A 16,504-nucleotide genomic window follows, 5' to 3' on the forward strand; every position below is an offset into this window, starting at 1 on the left:
AGTTTGCTTTGTAGAGTGTCTGGCTTCAGGACACAAGTTAAATCCTATACAGTTAGAAGAGAATTTCTTTTTAATTTTAAAAAACTTTTAGGCTGGGCACGGCAGCTCGCGCCTGTGATCCCAGCACTTTGGGAGGCTGAGGTGGGCAGATCACCTGAGGTCAGGAGTTCGAGACCAGCCTGGCCAACATGGTGAAACCCCATCTCTACTAAAAATGCAAAAAAATTAGTTGGGCATGGTAGCAGGTGCCTGTAATCCCAGCTACGTGGGAGGCTGAGGCTGAGGCAGGAGAATTGCTTGAACCTGGGAGGCGAAGTTTGCAGTGAGCCGAGATTGCACCACTGCACTCCAGCCTGGGCAGCAACAGCGAGACTCTGTCTCAAAAAAAAAAAAAAAAAAAAAAAAAAATTAAAATTTTAAAATTCTTTACCACATCAAGCATATGAACCCAGAAACATTTTTTGAGGCTCTATATTCTTTTGCCAATATTTTATTTAAAATACTTTAGTCCTAGTTCTTTTCCATCTTTAGTGTAAAATAACTTTTTGTTATTGTTAAACTCAATTTGGGTTCAAAATCCTATTTCCAGCTTAGGAAATATAGTGAGGACCCATCTCTATAAAAAATTTTAAAAAATTATCTGGGCACGATGGCATGAGCCTATAGTTCCAGCTACTCGGGAGGCTGAGGAGGGAGGATCATTTGAGCCCAGGAGGCTGAGGCTGCAATGAGCCATGGTGATGGCGCCACTGCACTCCAGCCTGGGTGTCAAAGTGAGACTCTGTCTTAACAACAAAATCATATTTGATTCATAAAAGGTGTGGAGTAATACGTATTATCCCCCTATTCTAGCCTTGAAATAGTTTATATAATTGTGGCTATTTACCCTATAGATCTGAATGAAGAACGAGGAAGAGAGGGAGGAAGGAAGATAGGAAAGGAGGGAGGAAGGAAAAAGGAGTAAGGCCCCAGGTGATGCCTCTAGAGTAAAATGTGTTCACTGGGTGCAGAGACCATGAAAAGGTGCCCCTTGAGGGAGGGTGGGACATGGGAAGAGTGTGGGGCTTGGGAGGGCAGGACTGTAACCACCAAGGGGTCAGCTTGTGGCTTGGGTGAGGGGGGCTGAAGTAACCAAAGGCTGGCGACGCTCAGATGGCCACACTGTTTTCCACCAGGCTGGGCCGCAGGTACTCATACGGCATGTCCAGCTTTGCATTCCGGTTCTCGATTTCCTTATCCAGGGCAGCCAGCTCCTCCCTGAACTTCTTCAGCACAGCCTTAGGCTCAGGGCCCGAAAAATACTCCTCCTCATGCTGGCCCACAGCCACCTGGGAGGGAGAGGAAAAAGCGGCTGGGAGCCTTATGACCCCCAGTCTGGGATGCCGCACGTCCCCACAGCTGCCTCCTTCCTCAGGGCCCTGGGCACTCGGCTCTCACCATAATGGGCTGGCGTCTGCCCAGCTGCCAAGTCATGGACATCTGGAGAGACGCCTGATGGAAGTTGGGCAGCGTTGCCATCACTGTCTCCAGTGTTGCATCCTTGGTGGTCGGCGGGGGCAGCCGCATCGTGCAGGGTGCATTAGGGACCCAAGCATACCAGTCCAGCTAAGGAAGGGCAGGGATCCAGAGTTAGTGCCTGCTAAGCAGGAAAGCCCTGTGGCCCACCTGCACACAGACCCCTCCCTCACTCCAGGCCCCAAATTCCCAGGTAAGTACCTGGCCCAGATGCACAGAGGAGTGCTGGCCGGTGCAGGTGAAGATACACATGGTGACAAAGCGGCAAACCTGATCCCGAGACTGTAAAGAGACAGGAAACCCTGCAGGGGGTGAGGAGAGTTAGAAGCTGGGAAGCCAGGAGTAGGGCAGAGAGAGGAGAACAAGGTGGGGTGAGAAAGAGCGGCAGGAGTGCTCAGTAACTCTTACGGGAATTACCATGACAGCAGGTTGGGGTGGCGGAGTGGGGAGCTCTGCTGGGGGATCCCACTCAGTGGGGTGCTGCCGCTGACTCACATTGGCTCGCAAGAGTCAGTCAATGACGTTAGGTGTTAAGCAAAAGCTGGTCAGCATCACTTTGGTGGCCACAGTAGAAATATTTATACCACGGAAATGTGCAAAAGCTACAAATCAGGACGGTTCTTCCCAAGAGTCAGTTGTTAAACATGTATGAGCAGCCACTGGTCCCGCTGCATCTGGCACCTAGGGGTTCTCAGCGTGTAGGACGGGGACCTGTCTCTAGGTGAGAGGCAGTGGAATCTGAGAAGGCCTTTGGAATTCTCATAGGTGTTGAAATGCTTCTGGGAGATTTCATGAAGCACAGGAGATTCTGGGGAGGTTTCTTGGGTTTTGTGTCTGAGATCTCAGGGCAGGGGCTCCTCCTACCTCGGTCCTGGCCCCCTTGCAGCCCGATTTCAGTGATCTCTCGACACCAGGTCTGCAGCTCTGGGTCATCTTTCACAGCCACGTCTGTCTGATAGTGGAGACTCACGATTCCTTCCACATACCTACCAACAAACGGAGCAGGGCCAGTTAGCTGAAGCCAGCTTCTGGGCTCAGGTGATCCTCCTGCAGCCTCCCGAAGTGCTGGGATTACAGGTGTGAGCCACTGAGCTCAGCCTTATAATTTTTACACCTAGTTGAATGAGCCTCGATTTTACAGAAGAGGAAACAGATAATCAGAGAGGCTGGATGCTTTGCCTGAGGTCACACAGCTTACAAACAGCAGAACCAGGATTCACATCCAAGCCTATCTGTCCTGTAATCCCATGAATTTCCTCTCTGTTGTTCCATGTCGCCTCCTGATTAACAGCCACAGCACTCTGACCCTGATTCTCTTACTCTGCACACTCTCTGAATCCCTAGCACCAAGGGCCAGTCACATTTCTTCATTTGACCCTGTTTCTATCAACCATTCCACCTTGCACGCCCTCCCTCCGCAGCTACTCTCATGTGGGAAGGAAGCCGAGCCGCTGAGCTTCTCCAGGATCCCTCAGTTGGAGGCCAGCCTAGGCAACATGGAGAAACCCTATCTCTACAAAAGCACAGGCCCCCAACCAGACGCAGACCTCCCGCTCTCCTAGACGTCTTCTCCACCCGAACTTGCACCCCCACTGGCCTTCCCCCTTGCCTCACCGAAAGATGATTTCCCAGAGCCGCAGTGCATCTTGGGCATAGAAGGAAGACTTCACTCCCAGGAGCCCCCGGTCAGCCAAGTCATCAGGGGGACAGAAGGAGCTATAGGTTAGAAAGCCTCCAGCTCGCTTGAGCAGCTCCACGTGGCCTCCCCCACCAGTGCTCACCACCTGAGGAGGGAGGATGAGCAGGGTCAGGCAAATCGACCTGCCCTGAATCCAGAGCTGGAAAGAAGAGTGACCCAGAATCTCCCTTTCTCTTCCCATACCTGGTCAAAAATTCCCATGTCAGAGACCAGCCCAGTCCTGGCCCGGACGTTAATTTCCAGGGTGTATCGCAGGTGAGGAATGATAAGCTAGAGGGAGAAACACAGGGAAGGGCAAAGTCAGAGGAGAGCTGCAGCAGAGCCCTGCAGGAAACAGGGGCCGACAAGCAGGAAAGGCACCAGGTCTTCAGAAAAAGCACAAACGTAAAGTTCAGTGGCCTCTCAACAGCGAGTTTTCAGAAGTACCATTCGACCCAGCAATTCCATTACTGGATATATACCTCCCAAAATATAAATCGCCCCACTATAAAGGCACATACATGCTCACGTATGTTCATCACAGCACTACTCACGATAGCAAAGACATGGAATCAACCTAAATGCCCATCAACAATAGACTGGGTAAAGAAAATGTGATACACTACGTAAAGAAAATGATACAGGCCGGGCGCGGTGGCTCAAGCCTGTAATCCCAGCACTTTGGGAGGCCGAGACGGGCGGATCACGAGGTCAGGAGATCGAGACCATCCTGGCGAACACGGTGAAACCCCCTCTCTACTAAAAAATACAAAAAACTAGCCGGGCGAGGTGGCGGGCGCCTGTAGTCCCAGCTACTCGGGAGGCTGAGGCAGGAGAATGGCATGAACCCGGGAGGCGGAGCTTGCAGTGAGCTGAGATCCGGCCACTGCACTCCAGCCTGGGCGACAGAGCGAGACTCCGTCTCAAAAAAAATAAAAAATAAAAAATAAAAATAAAAATAAAAATAAAAATAAAAAAAATAAAAATAAAAATAAAAAAATAAAAATAAAAATAAAAAAATAAAAATAAAAATAAAAAAAAAAAGAAAATGATACACACTACGGAATACTATGCAACCATGAAAAAGAACAAGATCATGTTCTCTGCAGCAACAGGGATGGAGCTGGAGGCCATAATCCTAAGTGGACTAACACAGGAACAGAAAGCCAAATATGGCATGTTCTCAGTTATAAGTGAGAGCTAAACATTGAGTATACATGGACACAAATAAGGGAACCAGCATCTATTTGTGGGCAGAGGGTGGAAGGAGGGAGGGGATCCAAAAACTACCTATCGGGTACCACGCTTATTACCCGGTGACAAAATAATCTGTACACCAAGCCACCGTGTACAGAACAAACCGGCCCATGTACCCTTGAACGTAAAATTAAAGTTAAAAAGAAATACATAAAAATAAACCACTGAGTTTTCAGTTGATTTGCATCGACTATTTGCATTCCGCAAACCAGACTTAGTGCTTTATGATAATTGAAAGAAATCATTCTTTCGTTGTTGTTGTTTTGTTTTGTTTTGAGATGGAGTCTCGCTCTGTTGCCCAGGCTGAAGTGCAGTGGTGTGATCTCAGCTCGCCACAACCGCTGCCTTCCAGGTTCACGCAATTCTTGTGCCTCAGCCTCCTGAGTAGCTGGGATTACAGGCATGAACCACCGTGCCTGGCCTCTTTTTCTTTTCATATTTTTTCATAGGTCTAGACCAAGATTTCTCAACTTTTTTTTTTAACCACCTACTAAGTAACCTTTGGAGATATTTTTTCCTAATCTCACTCCACCTCATTAAATAGTAGTACTACATATATACTGTATATCTATGTATTGCATTATATCTGTGCTTTATATAGATATATATCACATTATATCTGTGCTATATAAAATAATAAGATTTGGCCGGCCACAGCAGCTCACGCCTGTAATCCCAACACTTTGGGAGGCCGAGGTGGGCAGATCACCTCGGAGTTTGAGACCAGCCTGACCAACATGGCAAAACCTCGTCTCTACTAAAAATACAAAAATTAGCCAGGCATGGTGGCAGGCGCCTGCAATCCCAGCTACTTGGGAGGCTGAGGCAGAAGAATCACTTGAACCCAGGAGGCAGAGGTTGTAATGAGCCAAGATCATGACACTGCACTCCAGCCTGGGCAGCAAAATAAATAAATTAATAATAATAATAATAATAATAATATTTTTCACACACATTTTCCAGCCATCTTCACCCCTTGGAGGACATTGTTGCCCCTACTGAGAATGGATGGTCTAATCACTGCCTCCCTCCAGAGCCTGGTCTCCTCCCTCTCCCCTTCATCCATTACGCTCGCCTTCTTTCAGTTCTTTAAAGAAGACAAGCTTGGACCGGGCGCGGTGGCTCACGCCTGTAATCCCAGCACTTTGGGAGACCGAGGCAAGGGGATCATCTGAGGTCAGGCATTCGAGACCAGCCCGGCCAACATGGTGAAATCCTGTCTCTATTAAAAATACAAAAAAACTAGCCAGGCGTGGTGGTGCGTGACTGTAATCCCAGCTACTGGGGAGGCTGAAGTGGGAGAATTGCTTAAACCCAGGAGGCAGAGGTTGCAATGAGCTGAGATCACACCACTGCATCCCAGCCTGTGCAACAAAGGGAGACTCCATCTCAAAAACAAAAAAAACAAAAAAAAAAAACAAAAAAACAATGACTGTCTGGAAAAGATCTTTTTAATGTTATTTGCATGGGTTCCTCTTGTTGGACGGAATCCTTGGTCATTTGCATGTACTGTGCTTTATATATAAAAACAGTAAGATTTTTTCCACCACTTTCCCCAGGTGGGAGGTGATATCCCCTTTGAAAATGCATGACCAGCCCTGCTCGTTCTCTGTTGCTCTCACATTGTCCATTCATTGTTTCTCTCCATACCGAGACCTCACAGAAAGGGAGCCTCCAGAGGTGGGAACGTGCCCTGGGGCAGAGATAGTGGTAGGCAGGAGAGAAGGGGATAAGGTGTTACCTTGAAGATAGGATGTATGGACGGCAGGCACCTCATGGTGGCCACAGCAATGACCTCAGCCATCAAGTGTCCCCTCAGAAGATGAGACTGCAGCTCATGGAGCTGGAAGTCAGAGCTGCGCACCCAGCATTTGGCCAGAAGCCAGACCATTGGAGGATCCGTGGGCAAGAAAAGTGGAGGTGGCGGGGATCCTGCGCTGGGTAGTTGGAGCTGGAGCAGGGACAAGGTGTGGGGAGAGAAGGCATGAGTGCTGGGCACTCAGCAATCCGCCCCCTGCCCCCTTGCATGTTAACCTTGCCGTTCTTCCTCCAAACGTGTTTCGCTTTCCCCATCTCACTGCTCCCACTCCCTACAGCTCCCATTTCCTCCCCTCCCCTTCCTACCCGCTCGGTGCATTAGCACCCTGCAAGCTGCTTTGCCTCCAGCATTCTGCAGACACTGCTCTTCTGGTGCCTCCTCCAGCCTCCACTTCCCCTTTCAGTCCCCACAGTGTGGAAAAGATTCAAACCACCTGCTTCCTTCATCCCACACTGTTTTTCGAAATCTAATCTTCTAGCCCCACCTCTACACAAATGACTGAATCTCTTGTTCTCAGCTGCCTGCTGGACAATTTAAATGTCTTCCCATTACCTCAACATTGGCCAGACAAAAGTCTCCCGGGGCACCCTGTTCTCTTTATTGGTGCTATTTCTGCAGGCACCTGGCCTGGCTCCCCTTTCCCCTCTCCTTGATCTCCCTCTGCACTCGCATCCACCTGTCCTCTCCATCCCGACGATCACCACCCACATCCGAGCTCCCCTCCTCCTGGGATCAGTGCTGGAGCACATTGCCCCAGCCCCTGTTTCTAGCATCTCCCCTCTCCAACCCACCCTAAACACCACTGCCCACACCGCATGCCCATAGCACATTTCGTCACAGCCTTCTCCAGCTTCCCACCTCATACTCCTTAGCCTGGCTTAGTCTGGCCCCAGTGCAACAGTCCCCTAGGAATCTCCTGACTCCTCTACCTCAGCCTCTTCCCAGTCTGTCCTGCCCCTGAGGACCAGTCCTCCCTCTCCCTCCTGCTTGTCTGAGACCTGGCCCTCCTCCAAGGCTCATGACATCCCACCTCCCCTCATCCCTCCTGGGCTATCTCTGTCCACTTCCTCAGTCCCGGAGCTTCTGCAGACTGGCCCCAAGTGTCTCTCCAGCTACACTGCAAGGCCTTTGAATCAGAGACTTGGCGCATTTCCTCCTTTGGGGTCTCCCCGGTGCTCTAGCCCAGCGCCTTTGCAGATGGTGCTCAGTGAATTTCGATAAGGGGCTGAGCTAAGAAGGCTGGAGACTGGGAGCAGAAATCTTGAGTCCTCTCACCTGGATGACCATGGGCAAGAGTTTCCCATCAGGCTGCAGTTTCAGCATGACCAGAGGGGCAGCCAGGTACTGCTGGCTACAGAGAATGACGTTGGCCTTGATCCCATCCAGCAGGGAGAAGTCAGCTTCAAACAGTGTGCCTCCCTGCGTGGGGGAAGAGGTCAAGGGCTGCTATCAGCATAAAGCATCTTCTTCCTACTCTGATTCCTCCGAGGGGGCAGAGAGAGAGAGAGGAGCTAACCTGTCTCCATCACCTACTTTGTTCCAGGTAATGGCTCATGTGCTTATTGCCTCATATCATTGTTTTTTGTTTCTGAGCCAGGGTATAACTCTGTTGACCAGGCTGGAGTGCCATGGCAGGATCACCATGGCTCACTGCAGCCTTGACTTCCTTAGGCCCAGGTGATCCTCCCACCTCAGCCTCCAAATAGGTGGGACTACAGGTGCATGCCACTACACCAAAAATTACAGATGCTAATTTTTGTGCTTTTGTAGAGATAGGGTTTCTCCATGTTGCCTAGGCTGGCCTCCAACTTCTGGGCTCAGGTGATCCTCCTGCAGCCTCCTGAAGTGCTGGGATTACAGGTGTGAGCCACTGAGCTCAGCCTTATAACACCTAGTTGAATGAGCCTCGATTTTACAGAAGAGGAAACAGACAATCAGAGAGGCTGGATGCTTTGCCTGAGGTCACACAGCTTACAAATAGCAGAACCAGGATTCACATCCAAGCCTGTCTGCCCTGGAATCCCATGAATTTCCTCTCTGTTGTTCCATGTCGCCTCCTGATTAACAGCCACAGCACTCTGACCCTGATTCTCTTCCTCTGCACTCCCTGAATCCCTAGCACCAAGGGCCAGTCACGTTTCTTCATTTGACCCTGTTTCTATCAACCATTCCACCTTGCACGCCCTCCCTCCGCAGCTACTCTCATGTGGGAAGGAGGCCGAGCCGCTGAGCTTCTCCAGGATCCCTCAGGACCTCTCCTGCAGAATCCCGCCTTGCTGGCTGGCAGCAAGCCCAGCCCAGAGTGGGTCCCGCAGCAGCAGCATTGACGCTAGCCCACCGCACTGCACTGCTGAGCCTCCTCGGGGCTCTGATGTCCGTACCTCCAGCTCCTTCTCCAGCTGGGCCTGCAGTTCCTCCATGCCTGGAGGAAACACGAGGCGGGCAGGAAGGTGAGCGGAGCGCCTCAGCACCATGGGGTTGGCCCCGTTAAGAAACTGGTACCCAAATAAGGCATCTTCCTTCCAGGAGTCCCGCACGCGCTCTGGGGAAGGCAGTTGTTTAGCAAGTTGTGGGATCTGAGCTCTTGGTCCTTCCAACCCCACCAACCATGCCCCTTGACTCCAGCCCACCAGTGGGACCCCAGTCTCTGGTCTCCCCATGCTGCTGCTTTCAATTCCCCTGGGTTGGGCGGGATCTGGGGGTAAGGGTCCTGGGAGACATATCGGGGAGGGGGGACTGACCTGCCAGCTTGCTCTGGCCACACCAGAAAATCCGTTTGAAGTCATCCAGATCCTTCCAGCGAGTCAGAACATTTAAAGAGTCTTTGATAGCAAGGTCCGCCAGCCTTCAGGGCAGGATGGGGCAAAGGGTTTGAGCATCATTCTGAGACTCCAACATGGCAACCACAGGCACCGATCTTGGGCCAGTCCAGTGCAGTGCAGCCCATAAGCCCCTTGGCTTCCACTAGACCAGGACACCTCCCTCTCACCCAGCCTCCCCTTGCTCTCACCCCTTGGCCAGCGAAGCCTCAAAGTCAACTCTCTTGTCTTCCAGAAATCGCTCATCCACAGGGAGGTCACTTAGTTTCGTCCCAGCCACATTCAGAATTAATCCATCCTTCCAGTTTCCCCACCTGTGGGGCGGGAAGGAAATCAGGCGCGGGTGCTGGAAGCAGCAGCAGCTCACGTGGGGTCAGGGGAGGAGGGCTCACCGGTACAGCTTCCTTCTCTCTTCCAGCTCCTCTTCCCGGTGTTTCTGGAACAGGCCCTGAGGGTCTTCGCCCACAGTGCGGCCTAGAAGGACAGGGGAGGGCTTGGCCAGTGACTTTTGGTGAGATCCTCTTCTCGCCCCTGCCAGGAGAGCCTCATCACCCCGTCCTTCTGTGTGGCCCCTCCCCCAGGCTCCAGCCACTCTGTACCAGCTGCAGCCACCGCCCCTTCGACACCCCCAAAGACCCCGGCGCTCCAGGTTCCAGCACCTCCATCCTGCGCTCTCTTCTCCACATGCGCATCCCCCCAGCTTCTCTCGCACCCCAGAGGCCTCCTGACACTCCCAGCCCCGCGCTCACCGGTGCCTTCGGGCAGGCTCAGGACGCCGTCGCCCTCCACCCAGCGGTAACAAGGGAACCGGACCTCGTCCCCGTCTCCGGGGCCCTGCACGGAGATCCAGTTGCAGAACCAGGCGTCGTCCTGAAGGAGGTGCCGTTTGCGCAGCTTCACAAACAGCAGCGGCCCCAGGTACTCGGGCACTTCCACCTTGACTTCTGTCTCCTGCGGGCGACATTAGAGGCTCAGCCCCGGTGGGGACGGGCGGGAGGGGCACCCGGCTGAGCCCTGCTCCCTCCAGCGCCCACGCCCTTCCTTGGAGACTCTGAGAGGAGGAGACGTATCAGGGTGGGGGGACTGAGCCAGAGAGAGGGACAGCGCCGAGCAGGTGGCCCCAGGACTCGGTTCTGCGGGGACGGGGACGGCAGGTGGGAAGGGCCGCATCTGCTCTCACTTTCTCCTCTCTGTGGTCGTTGACTGTGCCAAGCGCTGGGCTGGGCGCTGGGAACCCGGAGCCGCGCCCTGGACGAGCGCACTGTGGAGCCGGGGCGCGCTGGTGGCAATCCCCGCTGTGCGACCACCCCCTGCCCCCACCCCGCCCAAGGCTGAGGACCTGCAGGGGCTCCACTGGTCTGGGGACAACCTTCCCGGAGAGCTGAAGGCGGAGAGGGCTCAGCCAGGGAGAGTGAGAGAAAGGGAAGGCAGGGGAAAGGCGCGCCGGGCAGAGCGAGCAGCGGGGATGGGAGGGGGCGCAGCATCTTGGAGCTGGAGCTCAGAGCCCAGGTGTGGGGAGTCGGCAGGTCCGGAGGCTCTCGAAGGTGGCGCCAAGGGCTTTGGATTTGGTCCCAAGAACAAGCGGGAGCCATTTGAATGTGTTAAGCAGGGGGAGTGAATTAGGGAGAAATCATTCTGGCTTCAGAAGGCCTTGGAAGGTCTGCAGCAGAGGTGGCGAGGCCGCTGGAGGTTTGAAATGGCTTTTACAATAGAGAAAGCGGGAGGACCTACGACGGCTCTGGCGACCAGTTTCCAGACACCAGAGCTGTGTGGAATGAGGGGCGCCCAGGGGCATCCCCTTAATTCCAAGGAGATGGAGTAGCGGGAACATTTATTGAGCGTTTACTGTGTGTCACCAACTGCCCACCACAGGGAGGAAAAAAGGGAGGAGGGAGCGCCTTTCCACCTTCCGTGCCCCGTCCCCTCACCATGCGCATTTTCTTTCTGGCTCCCTTCGCCAGCGACGCGGGAGATGATCAGGGTCTAGAACTGACTGCGCCGGATTCTTGTTTAGAGGGAGGTGAAGGAGGGAGGAGGGGCACTTGGAGTGACACCCTAGGGGAGAGTAGGAGGAGAGGAGGCTGGGAGGGTGGGAAGAGGCGGGGACCTCGTTCAGGCATGTTCTTGACGTTCCCTGAGACAGACATCCAGTTGCAGGGGATCTGGGAGGGGCGGCTACGACAGTAATTAGGAATTCGAAGGGTTTCATGGAAGAAAAAGAAATATGGGATCCAGGTAGAACACCAGGTAAGATATGATGCTTGAGATATGACAGGAGGTGGGTCAGGGAAGTGCAGGCCCGTTCTCCTGCCTTGACTCCCCATCCCAGGTGATAAAGCCCGAAAGGTCAGAGATCCAACAGCGCTAGCGGTTGAAACGTTTTTTTAAGATAGAGAAAGCGGGAGGACCGACGGCCGCTCCGGTGTCCGCTGAGTTTCCAGACAAGGGAGCTCTGTGCAGCGAGGGGCGCACAGGAGGGTGCCCTCAATTCCAAGGAGATCGGGTAGCGGCAACGTTTATTGAGCGCTTACTGGGTGCCACCAACTGCCCTAAAGCCCCCCACCCCTGCGGCCTCCGTGCGCTGTCTTTGAGCCCAGTGTGCGCGCCCTCGGCAAAGAGAATGGACCAGAGGCCAACGGGGGCGCGTGGCCTCCCCGGTATTTGACTGACTCGGAGCCAGGCGCGCAGCCCACCCCGCCCGGCTCTGGGGAGCTCACCTTGCCCCGTGCGGGCCACAGTCGCTTCCCGAGCGCCGCCTCCCCGTGCTGGCCGACCAGCCACAGCTGCACCTGGTTCTTGGAACCCGCATGGAGCGAGGCCCCCGTGGACAAGCGGATGCGGTAGAGACCCATCTTGCTCAAAGACGTTTCGCTCCTTCTGGTGGGGAAGAAGGGTGGACCAGCTAAATAACCCAGCCTGAGACCCCGCCCTCTTGGAGGTCGCTTGGGGTCGGAATGTGGGTGGCAGGTCTCCAATCAACTCCGCCTACCTCTGGGGCCCCCAGCTCCAAGGAGCAGAGCTTCAAAGGGCAGAATTCAGCCCCAGTCCAAAAGGCGGTGTCCTGGCGAGAGCAGGGAGTGGAAACTACTATCTTGACGGGAGGGAGAAGAAGAAAAGGATTTGAACCAAAAACATGCAGGAAGAGGGAATCAACGCCTGGTACAGCAGGCAGGCGAGGTGGGGGTAGGAGTTATGCACTTGTGTACCACGGACTTTGGGCCAAGCCTGGATGACTGGGAAGCCAACCTCCATCTAAATGCACGCGTGCACACGCACACACACACGCACACACACGCACAGACTCACGCACACATGCATGCACACACACGCATGCATGCACGCACACACACGCACAGACTCACGCACACATGCACACACACACATGCATGCACGCGCACACACACACGCACACACACGCACAGACGCACACATGCACGCACACACACACATGCATGCACGCACACACGCAGAGACTCACGCACACATGCATGCACACACATGCATATATGCGCACACACACTCACACACGCGCACACACACGCACAGACACCTGCACAGACACGCACACAGGCACACATGTACACACACGCACGCACATGCATGAAAACACGCACAGAGACAAGCACACGCGCAGACACACTCACAGACACACACACCCACACACGCATACACGCAAGGGCACACACACACGCACGCACACACACGCCTCACAAGTTGGATTGCAGGAGAGGGTGAAGTGGGCGAGGAGACCCAGTTTGCAGTGGCATTTGAGGAAGGTACATTCAGGCCAAGGAATTCATTTGACCAACTTTGCACACTTGCCTTCTCTGTGCCAGCCACTGGGACTCATTCCTTTTGAGCGTGAAAGCCTCCACCTCCCTGTTGCCTGCAGAATAAAAGTCCAGATACATGTTTCTGGCATTCAGTGCCCTTGCTAACCTGACCAGCGCTCCTCACCTCTCATCCCACTGCACCCTGGCATCTCCCGTGCTGGAGCCATGTGTTTCCCGGAACCTCCCCCCTGCTGTTCTCTCAAAGAACTCACTTCTGGGTTAGTCTGTTCATGCTTCTAAACCCTAATTCGTCTCCAATTTCTCTTTGGTCTGGAGCCATCTGTTCCCTGGAACTCCCCGCCCCCGCACTGCTGTTCTCTCAAAGAACTTGCTCCTGGATTAATCTATTCATCTATTCATGCTTCTAAACCCTAGTCAATCTCCAGTTTCCTCCAGGAGAGAGTCTTGCCAGGTATATCCCCCACCACCCACAGAATAAGGTAAAAGCTTTCCTTCCTTTTTTTTTTTTGAGATGGAGTCTCCTCTGTCCGCACCCCTGGAATGCAGGCTGGAGTGGGTGAGCCATCTTGCCTCCTGCAACCTCTGCATCCTCCCAGGTTCAAACAGTTCTCTGCCTCAGCTTTCCTAAGTAGCTGGGATTGCCAGTCGCCATCATCCCACCTCCAAGCTAATTTTGTATTTTTAGTAGGGGCAGGGTTTCTCATGGTAGTCCAGGCTGGTCTTGAACTCCTGACCTCGTGATCCACCCACCTCAGTCTCCCAAAGTGCTGGAATTACAGGCATGCAGGGCACCATGAGCTCCACGCCAGGTTCAGGCTTTTCTTTTTTTTTTTTTTTTTTTTTTTTGAGGCGGGTCTTGCTCCTGCTCATGGGCTGGGGTGCAGTGGCGGATCTCAGCTCACTGCAAGCTCCCACCTCCGGGTTTCATCCATTCTCCTGCCTCAGCCTCTGAGTAGCTGGGACTACAGGCAGATCGCCACCTCGCCCAGCTAGTTTTTGTATTTTTTAGTAGGATAGGAGTTTCACCACTTGTGTGCTTGATGGTCTCGATCTCACCGGCCCTCGTGATCCGCCCATCTCGGCCTCTAGAATGCTGGGATTACAGTGAGCCGTGCAGCCCAGCTTTTCCTTTCTAACTTACTTTACTCCTTGTGCACACTTCTATTATTTGCACCTTAATGCCTGATGTAGGCTTTTGTTTGTATGTCTGTATCCCCCACTAATGTGAGCCCGTCCTAGGCAAGGACTACACACCCAGCAGGACTCTCACATTTGTTTCCCTTGGAGACAGCACAGTGTCAGGGCTTGTGGGTGTCAGTAAGTGTTTTTCTGAAACACATTGAGCTGAAAAATTCATTATAAATGAATCCTTCCCTTGGGGGAGACAAAGGGAAACAAATAACTATCAGACAATGTAAACAAAAGGGGAATAGTAACATCAGCTCCATGGCATGGATTACAGTCAGTCTGGTAACACAAATGAAGTCCATGAAAATATGTCTGTGATGCATATTTTCTGGTTTGCTTGTTTTTTGGTTTTGGTTTTGGGTTGTTGTTGTTGTTGTTGTTTTTAATGAGATGGAGTCTTGCTCTGTTGCCCAGGCTAGAGTACAGTGGTGTGATCTCGGCTCACTGCAACCTCTGCCTCCCAGGTTCAAGTGATTCTGCTGCCTCAGGCTCCCGAGTAGCTGGGATTACAGGCACCCACCACCACGCCTAGCTACTTTCGGTATTTTCAGTCGAGATGGGGTTTCGCCATGTTGGCCAGGCTGGTCTTGAACTGCTGACCTCAAGTGATCCACCTGCCTTGGCCTCCCAAAGTGTTGGGATTACAGCCGTGAGCCACCACGCCCCGCCCTGCTTAATTGTTTAGTGGGAAGTACATTCACCTGATTCAAAAGTCAAAAGGTACAAGGTGGTATTCACTAGTTTCTCCCTCCTCTCGGCCCCAAGCCACCCAGTTGCTCCATTCCCAGCAATCACTGTTACCAGTCTCTTCTGTGCACTAATATTACAGAGCAAATATACACCTACCCTTTTTGTCCTTTTCCTGCACATCATAGCACACCTTATTCTGCATCTCGTTTTTCCACAGTGCAACAGGAGGTCATTCCATACCCGTGCACAAAGAGCTTCCTTGTTCTTTGCTGAGGCTGCTATTTGCTGTAACATAATAAATTCTACTAGTCTCTTATAGCGGACGCAGGTTGTTAGTAATCTTTTGTAACTATGAAAAAGTGCTGAAAGAAATAATCCTTGTGTATACAGCATTTCTCGTATGAAAGTATATCTGTAGAACAAAACCCTGGAGATAGAATTTCTGGACCAAAAGCATATCAAATTTCAGCAGAAACTGCTCAGTTGTCCTCTGTAGAAACTTGTACTGATTTACACCCCTGCAGTGGACTATGTCTGAGAATGCCCGTTCTTCCTCACTTTTGCCAACGGTGTGTTAATAACCAGGATTACCTTAGCCAATCGGATAGGTGAAAAATGGTATCCTAGTTTTAATTTTAATTTGCATTTCCCTTATTATGAGTAAAGTTGAGCATCTTTTTATACTGTAGGAGCTATTTGTATTTCGTTTTGTGTGAACTGGCTGTTCCATTTTTCTATTGGATTTTGGGCTCTTCCTTCCTTCCCTCCTTCCTTCCTTCCTTCCTTCCTTCCTTCCTTCCTTCCTTCCTTCCTTCCTTCCTTTCTTTCTTTTTTGAGACAGGGTCTCACCATGTCACTGGAGTGCAGTGGTGTCATCACAGCTCACTGAAACCTCTAACTCCTGGGTTCAAATGATCCTCCTACCTCAGTTTCCCAAATAGCTGGGACTACAAGTGTATGCCACCATACCCAGCTAATTTTTTTCATGTTTAGTAGAGATGGGGTCTTGCTATGTTGCATAGGCTGGTCTCAAACTCCCCAACTCAAGCAATCCTCCTACCTCAGCCTCCCAAAGCACTGAAATTACAGGCATGAGCCACCACATCCTGCCTTGGTCTTTTTCTTGTTGATTTGTAGGGACTATTTACATATTAGGAGTATTTGCTGTCTTTCAGTTCTATCACTACTAAGAGGGGCTCAGTAACAACCAGGTCCTTTCTACCAACATCAACTTCTTAGAGCCTGGATTTTGGTCTATAATATAATTATCCACTAAAAGAAACCTGGGCCCTTGGAGGGGAGCTGATTTTGTGTTTCGGGCGGGTAAAGCACAAGATAAGCCTGTGGGACATACTGATGTTGCTAAAAAGTAAGGGTGCTGAGGTAGCAGAATCTTACTACAAAAAGATACAGCTCTTTGAGCAAAACCACCACCTTCGGAGCCCCAACCATGAAGCAATCTGCTGAGAAGCCCGAGTCTACAGCCTTGGTTGATCTGAGGATTGAGGATATTAGACCATGTGGGTGGAAATAGGGTCTGATAAGATTTCAGGAACACAAGGAAACATCAAAAGAAATTTTTTAGCAAATAACAAAGTATCATATACCTAGGGAAAAACACAAACAAGTAAAAACCAGTGAAGTAATAAATTAAATCCATGATGCTGGTAATTTAAAACAGATTTAAGAATAATTACAGTAAGCCTTGTAATCACTGCATGTATGTTTACTTTGTGTAAAGTTT

The 16,504-nt window shown here is 51.8% G+C and overlaps 1 protein-coding gene across 1 annotated transcript; it reads right to left on the reverse strand.

Moving 5' to 3' along the window:
- Positions 1-474: 474 nt before the first annotated feature.
- ALOX15 (arachidonate 15-lipoxygenase) lies at positions 475-11,965 on the reverse strand. Its single transcript, XM_009189398.2, has 14 exons — positions 11,806-11,965; positions 9,838-10,039; positions 9,481-9,562; positions 9,280-9,402; positions 9,011-9,114; positions 8,651-8,811; positions 7,545-7,688; positions 6,192-6,401; positions 3,398-3,484; positions 3,130-3,299; positions 2,380-2,501; positions 1,717-1,817; positions 1,438-1,605; positions 475-1,328 (listed from the first exon to the last, which is right to left on the reverse strand). Exons 1-14 carry the CDS (start codon positions 11,938-11,940, stop codon positions 1,149-1,151), a joined length of 1,989 nt encoding a protein of 662 aa, XP_009187662.1. The 5' UTR covers positions 11,941-11,965; the 3' UTR covers positions 475-1,148.
- Between the last annotated feature and the right edge of the window lie 4,539 nt (positions 11,966-16,504).

This window comes from Papio anubis, chromosome 17 (genome assembly GCF_008728515.1).
Source record: "Papio anubis isolate 15944 chromosome 17, Panubis1.0, whole genome shotgun sequence".
In the NCBI taxonomy this organism is placed as follows: Eukaryota; Metazoa; Chordata; class Mammalia; order Primates; family Cercopithecidae; genus Papio; species Papio anubis.

Coding starts and splice junctions, on each gene's coding strand:
- ALOX15 (XM_009189398.2), bottom strand. CDS start 11,940: ATGGGTCTCTACCGCATCCGCTTGTCCACGGGGGCCTCGCTCCATGCG. Junction 8,812..9,010: donor TGGCCAGAGCAAGCTGGCAG/GTCAGTCCCCCC, acceptor TGCCTTCCCCAG/AGCGCGTGCGGGACTCCTGG. Junction 3,485..6,191: donor CCATACATCCTATCTTCAAG/GTAACACCTTAT, acceptor TTCTCCCTCTAG/CTTATCATTCCTCACCTGCG.